General features: G+C 42.5%; 2 protein-coding genes across 2 annotated transcripts; both read right to left on the reverse strand.

Annotated features, from left to right (window-relative positions):
* Positions 1-1,486: 1,486 nt before the first annotated feature.
* On the reverse strand, positions 1,487-3,282 carry LOC142996913 (N-acetylaspartate synthetase-like). The gene is made up of 3 exons (XM_076148038.1): positions 3,011-3,282; positions 2,402-2,566; positions 1,487-1,869 (listed from the first exon to the last, which is right to left on the reverse strand). Exons 1-3 carry the CDS (start codon positions 3,219-3,221, stop codon positions 1,487-1,489), a joined length of 759 nt encoding a protein of 252 aa, XP_076004153.1. The 5' UTR covers positions 3,222-3,282.
* An 11,395-nt stretch (positions 3,283-14,677) lies between these two features.
* Positions 14,678-18,274, reverse strand: rtn4rl2a (reticulon 4 receptor-like 2 a). The gene is made up of 4 exons (XM_076147997.1): positions 18,095-18,274; positions 17,233-17,459; positions 16,857-17,090; positions 14,678-16,663 (listed from the first exon to the last, which is right to left on the reverse strand). The coding sequence occupies exons 1-4, from the start codon at positions 18,150-18,152 to the stop codon at positions 15,803-15,805; spliced, it is 1,380 nt and encodes a 459-aa protein (XP_076004112.1). The 5' UTR covers positions 18,153-18,274; the 3' UTR covers positions 14,678-15,802.
* Between the last annotated feature and the right edge of the window lie 1,261 nt (positions 18,275-19,535).

The following is a 19,535-nucleotide window of genomic DNA, read 5'->3' on the forward strand; positions in this document are numbered from 1 at the left end:
TTGATAAGGACCTTTGGAATTGAATTTACGCAGGGTTAAAATCTAAAAACTCTGCCTTCACAGCAATTATTCATATCACTTCCTCTTGTTGAGGCTTTTGTAGAGCAACACATCTATATGAATTGTGATACATTTGCTTGTTTTTTGGTTGGGGGTGCGTTGTAGCTATGTGGTGGATTTTACACTGTGCAAAAAATGCTGCAGGAACAAATCCATGCACAGTTTGTGGTCAGAATGTTACGTGTGTGTGTGAAGTGACACAACTTTCGCCTACAACTCAAGGAATAAGTGTGTATTGTGCGTACATCTCCTAAGCAGCAATGTATTGAATGGAATGTATAGAATCCAACCAATTACAAATAATTCATTAAATAACCCCATGTGTTGCCAACATATAACAAAGTTTGTTTATTTAGTATTTGCAATGTACTGTATTTCTATCATACATATACAGTATACATGTATTGTAAGGGTATAATGTTTGGGTGTCCACATTCCTTTGGCCATGTTGTGTGTCATCACTATCATTACAGTTTCATTCATACTTTATTGTGTTGTATCAGTTACATTGCACTTCCCATGTGTACATATTCTTAGTTACAGACACTGTTATGTTGTTTACATTACCCCTCACCCAAGAGTAAAAAATCCTAAATATGTTACACTTTTTCAAATACTGTATAAAAGTTTAGAGTTGCTCACATTCATTTAAGATAACTCATAATTGAGCATATTGTAATAAACATTAGCCAGCAGTTATGTTAAAGAAAAGAAAACAGCTCAGCATTGTGAAACTGTAGAATCTGAAGAGGAAAAAGCACCAATCCTCTGCAGAGAATGAGTCCCAGCAGCACACGAGCTGATAATATCCAGCCCAGCCGAGACTGAGCCAGCAAGCCGGCACTGCTGAGGATGAGATAAGCACCAGCCTTTTCTGCACCTTAAATTATCTTTCTTTTTTGGCTTGCTATTTTTCATTGTCAATTTATGATTATAATCTGCAGGGAGTTTTTGATTGCTCCCTTTGATGAAATTGGTGCGCATTCAGTGATAATTCTTTTGTTCGACGTTGAAGCAGTGAATTTGTGTGAAAGTTACAATGACACGACAGAAGTGTTAAAGTAAGTTCTGTAAGTTGTGTAACGTGCATCATTTCCATTCTACTTCATTCTTTATGAGGTAAGTCTATCCGGTGTTGCTGATGAAAGATCAGGCTTTAACACCTTAACATAAGCTAAGCCTACCCCTACATTAGAACTGATTCTAATATGCATGAGTGCAATATGCTATGAGTGAAAAATATACTGGTGAATTACGTCATAATGTAAGTCCTAATTATTGGCTTTGTTTATTTTTTTGGGATACCCTAGGATCCTGTGGGCACCCTTGGCATGTACATTTTTCACAATACACATTGCTGCTTGGTTATTGGACTTCTTTTGCTCTACAGAAAGTGTGTAATGTCCCCACATCACACTCAACGCACTCAGTGTTTTACTTTGTTCAGATTATCATGTAGATCTAACTTGTAGTGATGATGGCGGACGCGATAGAACACTTTTTCCAGTAAAGATGCTCTAAAACCTTTTGCAAAGTACCCATTAGTCACCCCCACAAGCCGGAAGCCCAGGCGCTGATAGAGCCGGTGGGCAGGATGGCTGTATGCAGTAGTACCCAGAACCACAGATGAAAACCTGTGAGTCATGGCAAACTCCAGAAGCTTCTTTGCCAGTGCCACACCAACTCCACATTGTCGAAAGTTCTGGTCTACAGACATCCGTCGCAGCTCAAGGACACCTCCTGTTATCTGGTGGCTTTCTACTAAACCCACTACTTTGTCTTCATGAACTGCCACCCACCTACAATAACCTGGAGCAAAGAACAACAATACAAAATGAACACGTAAAAAAATGCACTCCAATCACAATAATTAATACATATATATTACAATAATACATTTTAAGTTAAGATAGCAGTTTGACTTAGATATACATCTGCTCCATGAGGACTGATTAGCTGAAATATGATTATTGGTTGATCATTTATGAGTCATATATAGAGTGGGGGCTCACAGTAAAGTCAGGATGCCACCGAAGAGGAGGAACCGTATCTCTGTTTGGACAATTTCTTGTCTTGTCATTTACTTGGTGCCAAAAAAGGCATAAAGGTTATTATTCTATTGATAAATAACACCAGCAATTGAATACATGATCCTAACATACCCCATGAACTAAGGATCATTACAATATTTTTCCATAAACCAATGAAAGACACCCCCACCGTTTCATGGGTACACTCACTGACTAGAGAAAGATCTGACTTTGTTTCCTCTGATCAGGATTGTTCAAATACACAATGAGCAAAGCAAACGTTTATAAATTGATAAAATGTAATTCTATACCTGGTGTTTTCATGTAGAACTTTTCGGTGTCTTCTATGTCTCCTTTCAAGGCGAGGTCAGTGTAAGTATGGATCACAGACCTGCTGCAGGCGTAGCGTCCACACAGAACAACAGCCGGGGCGAGACCGACCACCCACCAACCCATTGTGATGAGAAAACATACAACTACAGGGGAAGAATGATAAGTTACTATTTCAAGAAGTTGCTCCTGGACATTGAAGATAAGTAGGACAGTAGCAGAAGCCTACAGAGAGTTCTGTGCAATGGAACCAGAAAAAAAGATACAACAGAATCAAGGACAGCAATGAAAATTTAAATGAAATTCTATATACTCTATTCATTAAAATATGGCAATGTAACAAAAGACAGCATAACTTAAGGCCTGTCAGGGAAGGAATCATTCAAATACAAAAAAAATGATGCCAAAAGGGAGTTTTAAAATATGGATGACAGCAGATCTTCTCTGGTTGATTCGTCTAAAGTCTCAGGACTTTTCACTCTCTCTCACTGTCTTTCCCTCTAACTGAAGAGACTAAACTTTTATTGGTCCTAATTTGTAGAGACAAGCATAAAGTCCATTACTGAAACAGGGTGTAATATATGTCTTACATGTCAAAGCAGCATAGAGTAGAAGGCTCTCTGGGTGAAATCTCAAGCCTCTGAAGGCCGTGTCCGGAATCATCTCCATCATCCCCTCATAAAAGATCTTCTGTACCTCTGGGTTGTCCTCATGCTTAAACTCACGTACAATAATGGATATATTCTGTCCATTTTGCCTTTCCAGTCCTTCGTCAAGCCGTCTGTGTGCCTTTCCCTCCATGTCCACCTCTGAACTGTTGTTTATCTGGTATGCGTCTTCAATTTGAACTGTAACTGCCCACAGGGGGAAGCCAGAGACAAGAAATGCTTTCAAACTGTAGTGGTCCTGTAACATGTGAAAGATTATTTTTTGGTTTTAGTTTTTTTAACATACATCTTTAATTGTTTCTCTTTCTGTATTAAAATTTGTTTTATTCAAGCAAACATTTCACATGACAGTGCACATACAGCTATAGGATATTTTGGAGATTGTTTTTCATACAGAAAGAGGGGGAAAGGGAGAGAGAGATAGAGAAAAGGAAAAGGTTGTATTATTAGTATTATTGTTGTTGTTTAACTTTTTAAAGACCCTGAGGTAAAATAGGCGATGTGTGGTACGAGTAGATTGAAATTGAAACAGCAGGAAGCCGCGGCTGTTCAATTTTTTTCATCATCTCTTTTTTTATTTCTATTTTTTATATTTATACTTTTAATGTATCTTGTTGCAATATCAATGGTGGACATGCTGACAGACTCGTGAACATGTCTTCATACTTTCACCTACTTGAGCTAGAGCCAGTTTTTAAATCAACTTAACTCATCATAAGCTGCAAACTGGTAGCATTGTATGAATTAATGATATAAATAACAACACAAACACCAACTGCTGCTGTCATGGCTCAAGGCAGAAGATGGAAGTCCGCAAAATGAACCCTAAAAATGCCCTATATCCACGCGCATTACAAAGGGATATAAGATAATTTCGGATTCCAGTCAATTTCCAAAGAATGGATATAGAGCAAGTAGGTGATGGCAGATGGTGAGGGGCTGTAGGGAGGCTGGGTGGTGGGAGTGACTCAGTATCAGGCAGAGAACTCTGAGAAGGTCTAGTGAGATCAAAAAGAATCTGTGTACATCTCACAAGACCATACATGCCAAATACGACATGATGGTGGCATCTGTTATCTGCTATTTTTGACTACTATGACGCTTTTTGGCTGTGATACATGTGAAATGATATTGACACAAATGTTCGTATAGAAAAAAGGCTAAAACCCAAAACATCTCTGAAATAAGTCAACACAGGAAGACATTTCAAGGATGGTTTTAAATTAGTTATGGCAGCGTGATTTGATTCTATTAAGTCTGAGCTCCGTCACTGAACACAAGTGAGGAAGAGATTATTGAGTGCAGTCTGTGTTATTTCAAGTGAGTAACTGCACAGTTTCAACAGTGGTTCTCAAACTGTGGGACATGGACCCAAGAGGAATAGTGTGTGTCAAAATTCTGTCTAAAACTCTCAACAGTCAGGTCCAACACACACGTCTATCACTATTTTGATGGGGAGTGAAATACACCCGCAAAAAATATCATATTGTTTATTCTGCTACACCTTTTTTCAGTTCTTGGTTATAAACATTAATTTATTAGTAATGGTTTTTCTGTGTCTGTTTGTACTTGATACCAGAGTACAAAAGATCGTTCACAACTTTTGATATGAGGTTGATTTGAATGAATTGTCTTAAATAAATAGGGGTTTAATGAAATTAATCAAAATAATTAATTATTTAATCATGGGGGTGGGCAACAAGTGCAACTACAGAATGTACATTTCTTTCCCCTACACCAGTTATCAAAACCTGTTTTACTGTAAAGAATAGGCTTGGGGCAATGAGTAAACTAAAGACAACAGAGCGGCAGAACAAGAATAGAAAAAACGGAAGAAATTAATAAAAATAACAAAAACAAGGATAACACGAAAAGAACAAACAAGATCAAGACAAAACCAGGACAGGTAACAGAGACACAGATCACCGAGAAAAACTAGGAGCAGAAGCAGGACTAATACTTTATACTTACAAGACAGATGACTATGGAGACCAGGTGTGAACTATGTCAAGATCTGTCAGGAACGGAGAGCTACCACAGGTCTTTCCTTCCTGCAGCAGTCAGACTATTCAACCAGCACCTCTCCTGTCCTGTCTTCTGTCACCTCATGTGCCACTTCGTGTCTTATTTTGAAACTGTGACATAACCATTCATCTTAGAACTGTCTTGTCTCTGTTTCAGGTGTCTTCACTCCCTACCCTCCTGTGCTTCTCCGTCAGTGTGATTACCTGCCTCCCCTAAAGACCCTCGCCGCCCGTCTCCTGCCCCTGACCTACGCCTGTTCCTGACGCCGCCTATTGCCTTCTCCTCTGGACACTTTTGCCTGCCTCATTAAAGTTTTGTTAGCTGAATCTGCGCTTGGGTCTTCTGTTCTGTGCACTCTGACATCTCCCAGTAAACCCGGTCAAATGATCACACTGTGCAACATCCCCAATATGTAATGTCAATCATAAGCAGCAGAAATATGCAAACATGTACAGTATGTGCATGTGTGGCACTGGAATGTGCTGTAAAGAGCATCCTATGTCCACAATATATAGATATAGGATCAGAACAGGGGGGAGAGAGAGAGAGAGAGAGAAAGAGAGAGAGAGAGACAGAGATAGAGAGAGAGAGACATCAAGTAAAATCTCTCTCATAAACTCAGGGCCTATAACTGGTACAAAATCTAGCCAATGAAGTTTTAAGTCCTCCCTGCCCCCCGCCGCTGACTCTCCCTCTCTATCTATCTCTGAAACAAACACACAACACACAAACATTCAGTGTGACTATGGTTTGTTCGATCATTTATGCGCCAATTATCCTGAAACTTGGTGGGCAGGTTGGGCTCAATCCAGGGAAGATCCCATTCACATTTGATGATGATCTGCTGTGCTGCGTGTGTTTCCTTCCTTTCACGTAGAAGTGACACGAGAGCGAGCGTCACTGAGGCATATGCTGATGCCAAACTACAATACACGTAGTTTGGCATGCAGTTTGAAACAGAGTTTCGCTGTCATTGTTTAATAGTGAGTGGTGCGCACCAAAAGAAAAGTATTTTATAATGTATATTTTATTGCTGAAAATCCAGATCTACAAGAGGAATTCATTTTTATTGTCAATAATCTTAACTTTCTGGAAAACAATAGATCTGGATCTGAAGTGGACAGACTTGCTGTATGTGTCTGGGTCCTATGTGTTTTGAACTCTTAGCAATAGATTCCTGTTTTTGGAACACTGAGGACAGTTTCCCACCAGTTAGTGACATCATTAAAGCCGACACTTGGACTCCCTTTGACCAGCCTGTGATCCCCAAGACATATTTAGATGTATATTTGTGCATTTGTTTATCCCAATTTTGCACAAGTTTAATTGAGATGATGACTCAGTTTGTTCAAGAAACACCCACGTCTGAAGCCTTCACAAGATAGATATGCTCAATGGAATCAAATCTGTGCCATGACATCCATAAAACCTTCCCACAGAGGTATGTAAATACTTCATAGCCTACATGTACCTAACATCTGCCCACACTTCTGACACGGATCATCAACAGTCTGACAGGCCAAGACTTATCTGGACTATGTTTCTCAAAGGGCTGGAGGTGTCCTAGAACACCGCACACAGTGTAGGCCTCTAAAAGAACCTTTTGATATACAGTATACCCGTCGCAGATCAGCGAGGGGTCAGCAAGCTTCTTTTTGTCTCTCTCTCTCTCAACCTGCGTAACATTAGTGATAGTGGAGGAAGCAAACGTGGCTGGCTTGGGTGCCTGGCTCATCCTTGCTCTTGAAGGGCAGGCATCGCCAAGATGTTGTCGGCTAGGCAAACTAGAAGGCTCTGGCATGTCAAAGAATATGCTTTGCTTCATTAGCAGAGGGGGAATGACACTAATAGACCGGAATGGGAACAAAGTTTGTGAAATACATATAGCATTAATGAAATGTAAATTAAAAATGAAAATGTAATTTTCTGATTCTGACCTTATTGGCCCTGACAGCCCTCCACTATGTGAAATGCAAATGTGCCTCAAAACTATTTTGTATCGATATTAACGAAATTACGTCTTAAAGCTGTTAATGTGGACATTTGATTGCTATAGTTTAGTGCTTTAGTTATTTGTTAATGATTGTAGTTTGTACCATGTTACTAAACATGGGGATAATATTGCACAAGGAAACTCAACTGCCATTGTTATGGTTATCAGAGAGCATTGTTGAATCCCCAGGCTGATGAGGTTGTGCTGAGTGGGCTGCAGTGTGCAGGCCTCTGTCCTGGTCGTACGTTTTCTCTTTTCTCCACAACGCCTCCGGTCAAGTTGTTTGCTGCCGCTTTTCCTCATCTCCGGTATGTGAGTCACCTTGACTGTCTACTTGTTCCAGCTTCTTTGCTGTGAGCAAGTGTCTTTGATCCATCAATTCCTTTTCACTGACCCCAAGTATGTTCAGTGATAATCAGAATCCAAATCTCTGCTGCCCAGAATACCAAAGGCCACAACATTCCATCTTTGAACAGGGGAATAATACTTAACTGCCTCATTCTAGTTTCCAAATACTGTCACACATTTTTCCAACAACTTATGAAGTTAGATAGGACAAATCAGATATAACAATAGACAGAAAAGAGATGAAAAGAGATAGAAATTGAGGGAAACACATGTGTCAAACATGTGAGTACCGGATAGCTATAAATGACTATTAGCGGAGGTGACATCACGGTGACATAACCAGTCATCTTAGAAGTGAACAGAAAGTGCCAGAGAAGGAGAGAAGAGAGGAAGCCAGAGTGAGAAGGAAGGAGGTGGATAGAGGTGGGAAGAGGTTTGGGATAAAAGCCAAGTTGCTGCCGCCTCATGTGTTGAAAGTTACAAGAGAGCTAAGAGGAGGAGAACACAAGCATGGAACTCATCAGTCACATGGAAAAGATGATGGGATTCTTCCACACATAGACCTGCAGATGGAAATGAAGAAAGTAATGAAGAAAGTAATACAATGGCACTGGACTGCAGGGGGGCAGCATCAGGATCACACTGCCCAATCCTGTAATGTAGTTGGCACGTGTCTGAGTCAATTAGAAGAAATATAGAAGGAAATATACAAAAGGAAATGATAATGTTCACCCCCCCCCCTCTTTCCCCTCTCTCTCTCTCTATCTACCACAACCTATGATGCATTGACATTGACATCATTGCAATTCCAATCTACTTGTACTCTACCTCAGGGTCTATGTATAAAGTTTAACAACAATAGTAGGGATATCACAACCTTCCTTCCTTCTCTCTATCTCTCTCTCTCCTCTTTCCCCTCTTTCTATATGAAAAATGATCTCCAACATATCCTACAACTGTATGCGCAATGTCATGTACAATGTTTGCTTCAATAAAAACAAATTGCAAAAGAAAAGAAGAAGAAATATAGAAGGAAATGAGGACACAGCAGTGGGAATGGTGGGTAGGAGGACTAATTTACTGGTGCTGTGTCATGATTCTGTGAGATAGAGGTTTCAGACTTTCCCACCCCCATATTTTCCCGAAATATTTCTTTGAGCTCTTAGCCTGGGGCGATTATTAAAGATTTGCCAAAAACAAATGAAACTGGTACACATCAAGTCATCTTTAATGAGGTCTACTGATATCCAATCCTTCAAATTAGAAAAAGAAATTCAAATGAGCACATAGTTATCCATTTTTTTTGTAGATTATTTAGAATGCTGAATTCCCTTTGACCTGAAACACCAACAAGGAGAGGAACCAGCTTCCTAATGAATCTACATTGATTTGGAGAAGCTGTTGGGACAATCAGAGCACTGTAGCAAGCAAGAAGCCCTGCCTCATGAAGAAGTGCTCTGATGGAGGTATACATCCACATATTCACCCAACAATTTCTCTCTTCCCAAGGCAAGCTTGATTAGATATTCATAATACTTCTTAGCATTATTAGTAAATCAGTTCACAGATGCAAATGAATACAGCCTCACAAACAATAACCATCACTCCAACCAGGAGGACAATACCTCCATCCTCCTCTATCTACACACCAGATGTGTCTCTTACTTACCACAATATGTAGGAATATGTACCTTCGTCTGATCAGACCTTCATCTGTCACAACTTTGCTTAATGTATTTAAACTCAGCCTACTAACTGACATGTCCATCCCATCCTTGCTCCGCCCCCATGTTTGGACACTTATGGACACTTATGTGCTCTTGAAGTCACGTTTTTGTTTGCGCCGTCACCATGACAGCGCAGATGCAGGTGACAAGGGCGGAGATTGAAATGATATGGTCTGTCAAGGTTTTTTGGTCTTGACACAAGCAGCAGCCTTCTGATCAAGAAGCAGCTTACTTGTCTAATGTTTTACCAATCCTGCACGTTCTCTGTGAATGTATGAGTTGATCTCTTAACGGTAGCAGCTTTTTCTAGTCTGTCACTATTACTCCGGATTCAGGAGCCCACTGTGGTAATCAGACCCTTGACCTCTTCTGAGTCCCTCACAAGGACCAACCTGCCCAGAGCTCCATACGGGTCTGTCCAAAGAATGAGGAGAAGAGACGTGCAAAAACAACCTTTTCTGCAATAAAAGTCAAAAAGTGAATGTGGAGCTCAGCTCAGAGTCTCTGATCAGAATCTCAACCTCATACTGTAAACAGTTTGATCAGTAATAAATGTCCTCTTTCAAATGTCATGTACACGTCTTGACACACAATTGGCACAATGTCTGCTTACTTTGAGTAACAGACCGAGATTGTGCCATTGTAGATAGATTTATCCATGTAAACGTCTCAATCTGAGTATTCTGCCCCAGCAACTTCTGTCGATTCCATGCATGCATATGGTTTGATTGCATTTTGCTCTTAAACTCCTTTACTCCTTTAAATGGAGTATTGCACACATGTAAGTGTGTTGTGTGTCCTATTCTAGATGAAACTGAACAAGACTAAATGGAGCAGTCTGGTCAATTAGAGAATGACTCCAGCGTAGGACCTCTGCCCTAGTTAAGGGAATGCTTTGTTGTTCTGCTCTCTCTTTTGGCTCTTGTCCTTTGTTCTCCATTTTCCTTTCAACCCTTTAAAATGCCTTCTCTCCTTTGTTCTCCTATTGAGTCCCGCTCTCCTTTTTCTCCGCTGTGCACATCCACACACTTCTCCTCCTTATCCCTTTTTCACCTTTGAACACTGTTTTCTCTCGCAATACTCTGTTAATACGTAACATTTTCTCTCAATCATCTCACTTAATCTAAGAAGGTGACAGATGATGCAAGAATCTGGGAGACATCTGTACACGACTGTGCCCATCTGTTTAGTGTGTGTGTGTGTGTGTGTGTGTGTGTGTGTGTGTGTGTGTGTGTGTGTGTGTGTGTTTTGTGGTACATTTAATCATCTCTGTTGTACTTGTGTATATCAGTATTTCTGTTAAAGGCAAGTTTAACAGAAATAGTAATTGTAAATTTGTGTCTTGATGAGGATCACATGACGTAGTATGTTGAATAATTATCATATGAATGTTACTGATAAACACGTGTTTTTTTAATTCGGTCTGTGTGTGTGTGTGTGTGTGTGTGTGTGTGTGTGTGTGACTGTGTGACTGTGTGTGTGTGTGTGTGTGTGGGCATGCAAGTGCGTGGACAGCCCTTCTTGTGCAATGTGATGAAGAACGTCTGTCTCCCAGTGGGCCATTCTCGAGGCTTACCAGCAGCGACTGAGCCTGCCAATGAGGGCGTGTTTGCACGTGTGTGTGCGTGAGTGTCTGCGTACACACTCAAGCCTTCCAAATGTTCTCCACAGTAAAGAGATCCAAGTACATGATTCAAACATCGCACCTCTTCTGTTGGTGTCTTTCTGTCTTCCTCTTTTTCACACCAATTGCATTTTCATCTCGGCTGTCAACAGCGAGTTCTGTTTTCTACCCCATACTGGCGTCAGTAACTTTCCACCTTTTTCAGTATTTCTCCTACACACATACATACATAAGCAGTCTGTGCTGCAGTATCTGTGATCATACATATAAGCAATACCTGATTGTGTGTTTGGCTTTGTCAGTCTTTAAGCATGAGAGGGGTCACACTGATCATTTTGCAGAGCTGTGAAGGACATGCATGTGTTTGTCCTCTTGCAGGTCTGGGCTCCATACAATAGACATACAATCCTGGGACTTGCATTATACTATCTATCTATCTATCTATCTATCTATCTATCTATCTATCTATCTATCTATCTATCTATCTATCTATCCATTTACACTGTGCATTAAAAAGCATTTTCATCTTCTGGAGTCTTCCTGTATTTGGGATTCACATCGGCTCTGTTTCTTCTTTGCATTCACTTTTAAACAGAATAATACGTTTTTGGTACAGGCAGTCCGTCTCTGCATCTCACATGCAAGTACACATTGCATTTCCTTTTACAAAGTCGCTTACATTACAATGTACGCCAATGCAACAGCAGCACATGATGTCCTTAGAAATGACTACATGTGTGAATCAACACCTTTCTGTCACTCAGTCTATAAGCTTCATTGTTTCAGTATTCTATCCTACATCTGTTGTTGTCGTTGTTATATATGCCAACATGCTTGTGTCTGTTTCAGTTTTTTCCTTTTCCAATGCACACGTCTCAGTGTAACCCTATAGTTGCCTGCTCGTATATATTGCATACTGTACTCAACCGACTGCAATCACAGCAGTGCATCAGATCAAAGTCTTTCTGGTGTCACGCTATTTCATCCCACTCCTGTTCTGACCCTTTTGCTTTAGAAAATAATGAGATTGCCACTAGCAGTGCAGAGGGAGACAATAAATGAGCCCATCGGTGTCAGATCTTAGTCACATCGACTGACCGACAGATGCCCTGAGAACATGGGAGGGCACAATGACACATTCTTGCCTATGAATGGGTGAGAGAAAATCCATGAATCAGTGTCTGATCACAATAGGTCATACCTTTGATGCACAAGGATCAGAAGAGGTGGAAAAAGAGATAAGGGCGGAAGGGCCAGGGAAAATTACGTCAGCAGCTCTTTATAACGAGGAGACATGCAAAAACGGAATTGGAATGACACAGAAAAGTGAAATTGAAAGGGATGTTAGATTTCTGCATTGCATGGAACAAAAGCCTATGAATCCTGAAAGCACAAATGTGCTTCTTTGTGTCTCTGGGTAAGAATGTGGGAAAGTGGTTGCATGTTTGTGAATGTGTCTGTGTTTGTGGCGGTTTATGTGTGTGTATCTGTGTGTGAGAGCGAGGGATGGGCTCTCAGCAGGTGGAGGCAAGTTGTGACAAAGTACTGACGCATTTCAGCAACCACTGAGAAAGCGTCCTCCTCTCCTCGTCTATACTTTTCTCCCTCTTTCTCATGAATAAACTGGGAGTCATTAATATTCATCTATCCAACATAGCTTCCTCCAACAGATTTGCGTCCCACCCCCACCCTCCATGTTACAGCTCATCCAACTGATTAGAATTGTGCCTGACTGTCGAGTGACATAGAAAACATCCAATGAATCCCACTCGACACGTGTGTGTTCTCTATGAGGTGCGTCATGGACTTTTTTTTCTTCTTTTTCTGGCGCACAAACGCGAAGAGACCAATGGGAATGTGAAGGATGAGCTGGTTTCATCCTTATATAGGCATGACAGACTGTGGTGCCCTAATGCGTGTATGTGCATGCGTGTGTGTCTGTGAGACTGTCTTACATTCAGTGTCTTTGCTTTGTCGTCTGTTTGCACAGAATAATTTGGGACACAAGCACACAGATGGGAGACGTGTTTATTGTAAAAAGATTTTTAAATTAGATTTCAAATGAAAAATGTGAATGGAATTCATACTTTACATATTAAACTGTTAAAGAGTATAAGAGTATCAGAATCAGAATAGCTTTTATTGCCAATTAAGTTTACACTTAAGAGATATAAAACATAAGACATAAGACAACAAGACAACAAGACAACAACTATGCAAAGAAATTGAAATAAATTAGAAAACACACAAAATTAACTAAATTAACTAAATTGAATAAGATTGAACGTGCATAACGTGTATAACCTCCTTTGCAGAATAAGTGAATGATGAATGATTTCGCCCTATTTGTTACTATATGGAATTCCATTAATGACCACTTTAGATAACCGCATAGAATGTTTTTCATTCATTCATTCATTCATTCATTCATTCATTCATTCATTCACTCATCAAGGGCATTCAGCACATTACATCATGTATATTGTGTCTCTCTAGCCCTGCATAGAACCACTGTCCCTGAATGCATCATTGAGCAAAACAGACACTGTCCCGTTTTCCTTTTAAACATCCTATTGCAGTTGGGGTGGGTGCTATTGCCTGAAAGTTTTACCTAATGACAAGTTTGTGCTTCTTCAAGTGTGTGTGTGCGTGCATACTTTTGTGTGTGTGTTTGTTTTTGTTGCTGTTTGTTCTGGATGTTTCATGAATGACTGAACAGTATTTCAATTTAAAAGAATGATGACACAAATACATTTTGTTAAATGAAGTATGAATTCATTCTTTCCTCATTCTTCTTTCTTCTATCAGAATCATAAAGAGTTACAGCTTGCATACACAGATAAAACAATGAACAATGAAAACATTGGGACATTGGAATAACTGACACATTAGCTGTCTCAGAGTGACCTCACTGCCATGGTCACTGTGGAGCACCGGAGCTCAGTTTGACCACAAAACCAAGTATTACACAACAAGTAAACACTCAACATTTCCCAGAGGGTGTCGTCTCATTGTGTGGCTGTAAGTGTGTGTGAGTGTGTGTGTGTGTGTGTGTGTGTGTGTGTGTGTGTGTGTGTGTGTGTGTGTGTGTGTGTGTGTGCACCTCCCACATATACCTCCTCCTCCTCCTCCTCTTCGTCTTTCACTCCTACTGCCAGATCTTGGCCTTGCCCTCTTCCCATCTATCAGAGTGCGTGTGTGTGTGTGTGTTCTCCTATATATCTCCTTTCATTTCTGACCCTGATAGACAGCACTACCAACCATCACTCCTACACTATCTTCCAATGTGGGAATTTGGATTGACACATGTATAATAATGAGATGCCCATATTTAGCACCTTCCTCCTTCTCTTTTTTTTGCATCACATCCGCATGGTGTGAGCTTTAATAATTCACAACCTCGCTGCCATCGCTGTTTTTGCTGTTAAGCATCAGACTCTTGTGGTTCCTATGGTTTATTTACAAATCAGACAGAATTTGAACGTCAACCGGTTCATCTGGCATCAGTCGCCGATCAGTCAGCGAAGTGACAAACGTGCTGACGTATTTGCCTTTTGCAGAACTGCCAGATTGTGAAACCATTCATTCTCACTCGTCCACACACTGGGACAGCTGCCCATCATGCCCAGTCATTTCTGACCGAGCGTAGGTGTGACATGAAGTCTGTGCGTTCCATCCCTTTGTCTACTTCAGTTAGATTTAATCATGTTATGGCACCAAACTACTAGTCTCAGATTTGTGATGGTTTGTTTGAATGTTTTTGACAGCTAGCTTCAAAATAAAATGACCTTAAAGTGTATTCTGGAAAGAAGAGTATGACAACATAATTCAAGAAATATTCAGTTTATTTTTTTATCAAGATCATCAGGTAAACAATCATTACATTGTAAGTCAATATGTCACAGAAAGACATCCAAGTCAAAACGCTGGCTTCCAGAAAGGAGGCAATCTTTCCCTGTGGTTGTCTCCATGACACCATATTTACACAAAAACCAATGGAATGTAAAATGAAATGGTAAAGTATTCTCCTGCAGGTTGCTGCTTCTACTGCCAGCACGGTCTGTCAGTGTGCTTTTGTCCTTTCTTCTATTGAATTCTTTATCTTATTGCTGCACATATAGTCTCTCTCTCTCTCTCTCTCTCTCTCTCTCTCTCTCTCTCTCTCTCTACCCCTCTTCCTCTCTCTGCCTCTCTGTCACCATCCCCGTTCTCTCTCTCTTTCTGTTTTTAATGCTGTTTCTTTCAAATTCCCTCCTTTCACTTTCACCGCCAGCCTACCCTTCCTCTTTTCGCAACCGCACCACCTTCCATTCCGCTACTTTTCTCCCTCCCTTCTTCACAGTATGTGTTTCCTCTGTGCGATCACTGTCCCTCGGTTCCTCTCAGCCTCACTGTGCATTGTGCTCTGTCCCATAGAAGCACTAGCCCTCACAGTTTTAGTCGTCTAATGCTAGGTGATCACATGTCTATTACTTTGAACACACACAGGCAATACGTACTTATTTACATGACACTTTAAGTGGTTACAGTATTGTCATTACTGTGACATGTGCACTGATTCTAACAGTAGCTGTTGCATTTGTAGCAGCCAGATAATTAGTTGTACCTGTAGGTACCAGTTCTACTTAAGTTGAGGTGATGAAGTTAACAGCATCATTCACAGCTGCTATCAAATCACATTATTAATGAGGGAATCAGCCCTCATACCCCTGATTGCAGGGAATCATGGGTACCCATGAAATGACATCATACAGGTGAGACACAGAAAGCCATACCTGTAGAGTACTATAGATACATAGCCTTAGCTGAAGAACTCTTCGCAGCCCTAAAAAGTGTTGAGCCCTGTAGGTGGTAGATTCAGAATCTAACCGTCCCCCTATCTCCCTTGCTGAGCCTTTCGTATTGACTTACAGCAGAGCGGGCAAAGGGGGTGTACAGTGTCTAACAGGGATCCTCACAGCCTTTAAAACAGGCCGGAGGGATACAAAGAGTCTGATTCAGCCAAAGAGACTGTGGAGGTTGAGGGAGATTGTAAAAACAGAGAGGGCCACGATTGAGTGGAGAGAAGGAGTGGAGGACAAGGGAGAGGAGGCAGATGGAGGCAGGTTGAAGTCAGGCGGACACTCAAGCTCGAAGCATCGCAGTGTGACACCGGAGTCCTCGTTGCCGTAGTTTGTCCAGTATTCGTCTGGATCAACTTTGGGCAGTGCCAACTCTTCCTCCCCCAGCTCATACTTGACCACTGAGGTGGTTGTGGATGGGCCTTTTCCATACAAACCAGCCTTGACTGTCTCTGATGCTTTCTCAAATAGGCCTTTGGTGGATGACTGGGGCTTATTTTTGGCGAACCACCAGCGTGTTTTGGTGCTGAAGGTAGTGGTGGTGGAGCCGGCAATGGAGCCTGGGTCGGGCAGCGGGCAGAGAGCGAAGTCCATCTCCCGGAGAAAACGCAGGTCTTCACCACGGCGTGTGGAAGGGGAGGCACACATCACTTCAGAGGAGGAAACACGGGCCTCACGGAACCATTCCCACAGGGCGCGGGCCTCGCAGCCACAGGACCAAGGGTTGGCATTGAGGCGAAGGAACTCGATGCCCTGGGTGTCCCTCAGGGTCTGGCTGGGCAGCTCAGCCAGGGAGTTGTTGAACAGGAAGAGCATGGTCAGGCGGCCCAGGTCACGAAAGGCGCGGCGATTAACCTGCCTGATGCGGTTGTCGTGGAGTAGTAGGCGGTCAAGGTTTACCAAGCCACGGAAAACGTTCTCGGAGAGGGTGCGGATACGGTTGCCATGCAGGAAGAGCTGGCTCAAGTTGATGAGGTCAGAAAAAATGTCGTCTTGCAGGAAGTGGAGATTGTTCTCCTGACGAAGGAAAGAGAAACATGAGCACATTCAGTATTGAAATATTCTTAATTATACAAGACATTCGGTGTGAGGTTTGTGTGTGTGTGTGGGTGGATGGATGCCTGGATTGCGGACCCTCTGTCTTTGTTCATGTGAATCAATTTTCTCCAAGCATTTTGTTTTGTATTAGTGCCTTTGTGTTGCCCCCTACCTGCAGGTAGAGAAACTGCAGGCTGTACAGTTTGTGGAAAATGTCATGGGGCAGGGCAGTGAGCCGGCAGCGGTGCATGTGGAGGCTCTGGAGCTTCTCTAGGCCGCGGAACGCTCCCCCCTCCAGCCTGTGGAGGTTCGGGTTATCCCCCAAGTCCAACTCCTCCAAGTCCCTCAGCTCACTGAAGGCCCCAGCTTCAATCCACGTGATGTTATTGGCGAACAGCCACAGAACCTGTAGAAAGAACGCATGAAATGAACAGTGATCACTCTATGCAGCCACAAAAAGACCATTGCGGTTTTTTTGCGTAAATGTTGCGTAAATGTCATTAGTTTCTATTTGCTTTGTTAGTTTCCACCTGTGCTCCTGCTTTTACCTGAGTTCCGAAGCCGAAAGAGCCAACTCTGAGCTCCGTGATGCGGTTGTTCTGTAGGAAAACGCGCTGCGACTCATAGGGCACCCCGACCGGCACGGCGGTAATGTTCTGCGCCTGACAGCTCACAGTCATCGGCGACGGGTAGCACACACACTGGTGTGGGCACGCCGATGCCAGACTCGGCTTACCGAGGAGCAGCCAAACCACCAGCCAGAGGGAGAGACCGCCTGCAGAGGAGAGGAGAGAAGGAGAGAAGGAGAGAGGTGAGACGCTGTCCGTGGTGCGGAAATCCCCTGCGCGCATCCATGGAACGCTGCTGTGCTGAGCTCTGTGTGTGTGTGTCTGTGTGTGTGGCTCTGGTTAGTGCAGGTTTGCATTTGCACGTTTATTGCCAGATCAAATAATAATTGGTTACTGTGCTGGTTATAGTGGCTATTTACCAGATTGTGGGACTGTAACACTTTGGCTACAGAAGACGTTTGAGCCGCAGCTTTGCATTTGCACCAACCATTACGCACGGCCTTATCACGGATTATACAATCAAAACATTGCCAAAAACGTTTTTAGTACAATAAATTAACTCAGAAATCTCTAATATCACACATTATACATACACCATGCCTATAGACTATTCTACCTCAGTTGCACTGTTACAAATCATGGATGTAGTGATTGTCTCCCAAAAGCACCCAGTCTGACTTTGACTTTGTAATAATGTAGCATTAATGTATCAAACTATCTCCCTTCTCAGTAACTTAGAAGTTGTTGCAAAAGTGAGCAAGTATCAGCCAAAGTGAAAGCCGCACAAGTGGCAGACATCATTATCCTTTATGGAGCCAGAAGAAGACAGAGAGAAACTTACTTTTGCAGTAGCGCACGATGGAGCATCGTCGGCTCCGAATCGTCGAAGAGGTTTCCATCCTGAACCAAAGCCCAAAGCGAGTTAGCCTGAGAGGGCGAAGTAAAGCCTGCTATCTCCGCTGATGCTCTGGTTCCCGAGTCGGAGCGACTGAGCGAGTGATGGGTGAAGGCTACCGGTGTCCCATATATACTCAAGCAACTCGTTATTGCCTACGGCAGTGGGCATCGTGGAATCTCCTACGTCACCGATCTAGGGTCATGTTTTTGCGAGGGCGTGAAGAAACGGAAAGAGGAGGGGCCCGCCGTTGGGGATTCTCTTGGAGAGCTTGACGCGCGTAAAGGCTTTTGGAGGAGACGTGCGCGCAGCAGACACCGTGAGAGGAGGAGACTGTTTCTCGACGCAGATAGGACAAGAGAGGGAGGGGAGAAGAGGGGAGGGTTGGGGGGTTTTGAATAGAGAAAATGAGAAACGGTGGAGGGAGGGGGGAGGCAATAAGGCACGGTGCCTGGAAGTGATGACAGAGCTCTGTGGAGGAGCGGAGGACCGGGAGGAGAAGAGCGCGCTTCCTGACCGCTTCTCACTGAGACTCGTTATGGTCAGTTTCCGGCACCCTACATTTAGATAGAGAAGCTGGAAAAGGACTGTCTAAGAAAAGCGGGATGCCCCCGAATTATGATTCAGCTACAATAGATGACCACATGCCAACAGCCACTCACAACACATTATGTTTGTTGTGTAGGCTCGTTACTTTGACACGAACCAGCCGCTTTCTGCCTCACACACTCGGTTTGATGTGAATGATGAGGTGATGGAATGAAATGAAATGAAGTGAATGATCGATCGATTGATCGATCGATCGACTTTCCTTCTTACATGAACACATTTGGTTAACTTGAAGCAAACGTCTGTGTGGCAAAACCGAAAAGTAGAAATCACTCAATAATTCAAATTTCTGTGTTGTCGTTGCACTCTTACAGTAATTGCTAATTATGTGAATGAATGGGGGAAAACGGACTGGCAGAGTAAAATTGCAACAGATGCCGTAACTATGCGCGCCACTTCAAGGCTGTTCTGCTGTCTGTGCCTCAAGCTGTCAGCGCCCGTGTTTGACTACCAGCTGGAGGCAAGAATACAGCACATAAAGCAGTGTGATAAACAAATCGTCAGATTTTAACAGGTCTTTTGTTCAATCATATCAGATTTATTCTCTGAAATATGACAATGACTTTGTCTCGCAGGAGGAGCATGGTGTTGGTTTGTTGGTTTGACTTCACTCAAACATAGTATCCTGCCCTGCCCCGCACACTGAAGGGGACTCGTCATACCTAAAGGCGTGTATGGGTTGATGCACAAACATACCACATACAGGCATGATCAACAAATGAGTAAGAGTGCTTGATTACATGGTGTGTGTGTGTGTGTGTGTGTGTGTGTGTGTGTG

This window comes from Genypterus blacodes, unplaced genomic scaffold (assembly GCF_046128005.1).
Source record: "Genypterus blacodes isolate CSIRO-AG114 ecotype Tasmania unplaced genomic scaffold, CSIRO-AGI_Gbla_v1 ptg000039l_1, whole genome shotgun sequence".
NCBI classification, from domain to species: domain Eukaryota; kingdom Metazoa; phylum Chordata; class Actinopteri; order Ophidiiformes; family Ophidiidae; genus Genypterus; species Genypterus blacodes.

What these genes read in the sequence shown, in the direction of transcription:
- LOC142996913 (XM_076148038.1), bottom strand. Translation starts at nt 3,221, where the DNA reads ATGGAGGGAAAGGCACACAGACGGCTTGACGAAGGACTGGAAAGGCAA. An exon ending in ACTCTATGCTGCTTTGACAT is followed by an intron (nt 2,567 to 3,010) that starts GTAAGACATATA and finishes CTTCCCCTGTAG; the next exon opens with TTGTATGTTTTCTCATCACA. An exon ending in GTTCTACATGAAAACACCAG is followed by an intron (nt 1,870 to 2,401) that starts GTATAGAATTAC and finishes TCTTTGCTCCAG; the next exon opens with GTTATTGTAGGTGGGTGGCA.
- rtn4rl2a (XM_076147997.1), bottom strand. Translation starts at nt 18,152, where the DNA reads ATGGAAACCTCTTCGACGATTCGGAGCCGACGATGCTCCATCGTGCGC. An exon ending in CATCGTGCGCTACTGCAAAA is followed by an intron (nt 17,460 to 18,094) that starts GTAAGTTTCTCT and finishes TCTCCTCTGCAG; the next exon opens with GCGGTCTCTCCCTCTGGCTG. An exon ending in CTTTCGGCTTCGGAACTCAG is followed by an intron (nt 17,091 to 17,232) that starts GTAAAAGCAGGA and finishes TTCTTTCTACAG; the next exon opens with GTTCTGTGGCTGTTCGCCAA.